Source organism: Triplophysa rosa, unplaced genomic scaffold (genome assembly GCF_024868665.1).
Source record: "Triplophysa rosa unplaced genomic scaffold, Trosa_1v2 scaffold134_ERROPOS1066239, whole genome shotgun sequence".
NCBI classification, from domain to species: domain Eukaryota; kingdom Metazoa; phylum Chordata; class Actinopteri; order Cypriniformes; family Nemacheilidae; genus Triplophysa; species Triplophysa rosa.
In genome coordinates this window covers 556-3055 of record NW_026634137.1, presented here as the reverse complement: position 1 = coordinate 3055, position 2500 = coordinate 556, and the positions used below count along the sequence as shown (strand labels likewise).

General features: G+C 47.2%; 1 protein-coding gene across 1 annotated transcript; it reads right to left on the bottom strand.

The window, feature by feature from the left end:
• Positions 1-319: 319 nt before the first annotated feature.
• Positions 320-2436, bottom strand: LOC130549560 (centrobin-like). Its single transcript, XM_057326793.1, has 5 exons — positions 2190-2436; positions 1936-2068; positions 1627-1743; positions 1299-1415; positions 320-472 (listed from the first exon to the last, which is right to left on the bottom strand). The coding sequence occupies exons 2-5, from the start codon at positions 2044-2046 to the stop codon at positions 335-337; spliced, it is 483 nt and encodes a 160-aa protein (XP_057182776.1). The 5' UTR covers positions 2047-2068; positions 2190-2436; the 3' UTR covers positions 320-334.
• Positions 2437-2500: the final 64 nt, after the last annotated feature.

The following is a 2500-nucleotide window of genomic DNA, read 5'->3' as shown; positions in this document are numbered from 1 at the left end:
ACATGGACACACACACACACACGCACAGACACACACACACGCACACACAGACACGCACACACACGCATGCACGGACACACACGCACATGCGCATACACACACACGCACGGACACACATGCACACGCACACACAGACACACGCGCGCACACACACACGCACACACACACACACAAGCACACGCATGCTCACGCACACGCACACGCACACACACGCGCACACACACGCACACACACACGCACACACACACGCACACACGCACACACACGCACACACACACACGCACACACACGCACACGCACACACACGCACACACACGCGCACACGCAATCACAATTAGAAATGTGAGGCTCTGAACAGGACAGCTGTGTGTGTTGGTGTGAGTGTGTTAGTTACCAGTTTTGTGTTGGTGTCCTGCAGCTCTTGGTTGTGTTTCTGTTCTTTGTTCAGAGTTTCTTCCACACAAGAGAGAGCCTGAAACACACGCACACACACCTGATCAATCAAAAGACATTTTATTCACATGGATTATTTCACTGTTATGGGTTATGTGAAGTCAGCGTGTTACTATCATGTAGATCAGTGGAGGCCGGGTCTCTAGAGTTCACTTTGAAGTGGTGTGTGTGTGCGTGTCCTCTAAATCCTCTAATTATTAGGCTGCATTATTTAGATCAACCAGAACCAGGAACACTTCCTATTACAACTTTTATAACAACGTCTTTTCTCACTGTTCTGAGGTCTGTAACCGGTCCAGATGGTGGAGCTGAAAGAGGGAGGCGGCGACCTGACATGTCCCCACTACACATTTGCAAATGAAATTAGCTATTATTATATGAAGATAATATTAAATCTATCATCTACCTCTTTTATTTCTTTTTTTGTGTGGTTTATTTAGTCAGTTGTGTAAGCGCTGTGGAGCTTGTAGAGATGCAGCAGTTGTGTCAGAGGAGAGCTGGTTCCTCTCTCCACTGGAGTTTTAGGTTCCTCTCCACAGTGTGCCCGCTGGCTGCACCAGTTTTGCTAGCCGGGGGGCTGCTGACATCCGCTTTAGGATTGTGTACTTGTTAATATTATTTTAAATGTAACATTTTGCGTGAATTATTACCACCCCATATAGGAATTGATAGTCTGCATAATATATTACCTGTGTTTCTCTTCTCGCCTCTATCTATATGTATGTGTGTTATTTAATGTTTTGCTTATAGATGACATGTTTTCATGTACAGCTGCTTTGTAACAATTAAAATAGTAAAAAGCGCTATATACATAAAAGCTGAGTTGAGTGTGTGTGTGTTTGTACCTCTTTCTGTTTGTGTAGTGTTGTCTCTGCTTTCTGTTTCTCATCCTGCAGAAGTTTTATCTCATCACTCCGGTCCTGATCATGTCTCCTCCAGCCCTCCACCACCTTCACTAGCGTCTGACACACACACGCACGCACGCGCACACGCGCGCACAAACACACACAAACACACGCACACACACACACACACACACACACACACACACACACACACGCTTTGTGTTACATATGCAGTTCAGCTGCATTCTCTAAAACAATATTAAGTGTGTAGGATACACACAGACATGTGTGTGTGCGTGTGTGTGTGTGTTTGTGTGTGTGTGTGTACCTTGTCAAGTTGCTCAATCATGATGTCTTTCTTGCGGTCAGCTGCCACAGCAAGTGTGAACTGTTGCTGAACCTGAAGAACTTTATTCTGTAGAGACGCCACCTGCTGCTCACACACCTGAAAACACACACACACACACACGCACGCACACACACGCACACACACACACACACACACGCACACACACACACAAACACACACTTCAGTTCTGTAAACACAAATATTACAGGTTGTTGATTTCACCAGAATGATCAGCTGACTGTACATTGTTGTGGGTGTGAGGATATAAATGAGTCATGATGTCAGTACCTTACGACGTGATCTCTCTCTCTCCAGACTGTCTCTTAACACCTGCAGCTCAGACACACTGCGGCTCGAGTCCACATGAAGACGAGAATACAGAGGAAACAACTCATCCATCTCACCCAGAGACACCGCACCACTGAGAGAGAGAGAGAGACAGCATTCACACAACTGCGTGTGTGACCTCCACTTTAAGTCCCCACCGGGATATAAAAACAAGGCCACAGAGAGAGACAGCGCTAAAAACACAGTCTACTCACCCGAGCAGGTGTGAGGTACAGTCGCTGTCAGGTGATTCGACCAGCAGGTGTTGTGACACCGGAGCCCCAAACTCTACAGGGTGAAAAGTGACCACACACACACGCACGCGCACACACACAAACACACATGCACACACACAAATGCACGCACCCACACACACACACACGCGCACACACACAAACACACATGCACACACACAAATGCACGCACCCACACACGCACACAAACACACGCACGCACACACACACACACACACACACAAACACACATACAAATGCACGCACCCACACACGCACACACACACACACAC

Excerpts from the sequence above, each read along its gene's own strand:
- LOC130549560 (XM_057326793.1), bottom strand. The coding sequence starts at position 2,046 with ATGGATGAGTTGTTTCCTCTGTATTCTCGTCTTCATGTGGACTCGAGC. Across the intron at positions 1,744-1,935 it reads GAGAGAGATCACGTCGTAAG|GTGTGTGAGCAGCAGGTGGC; the intron begins GTACTGACATCA and ends GTGTGTTTTCAG. Across the intron at positions 1,416-1,626 it reads TGATTGAGCAACTTGACAAG|ACGCTAGTGAAGGTGGTGGA; the intron begins GTACACACACAC and ends TGTGTGTGTCAG.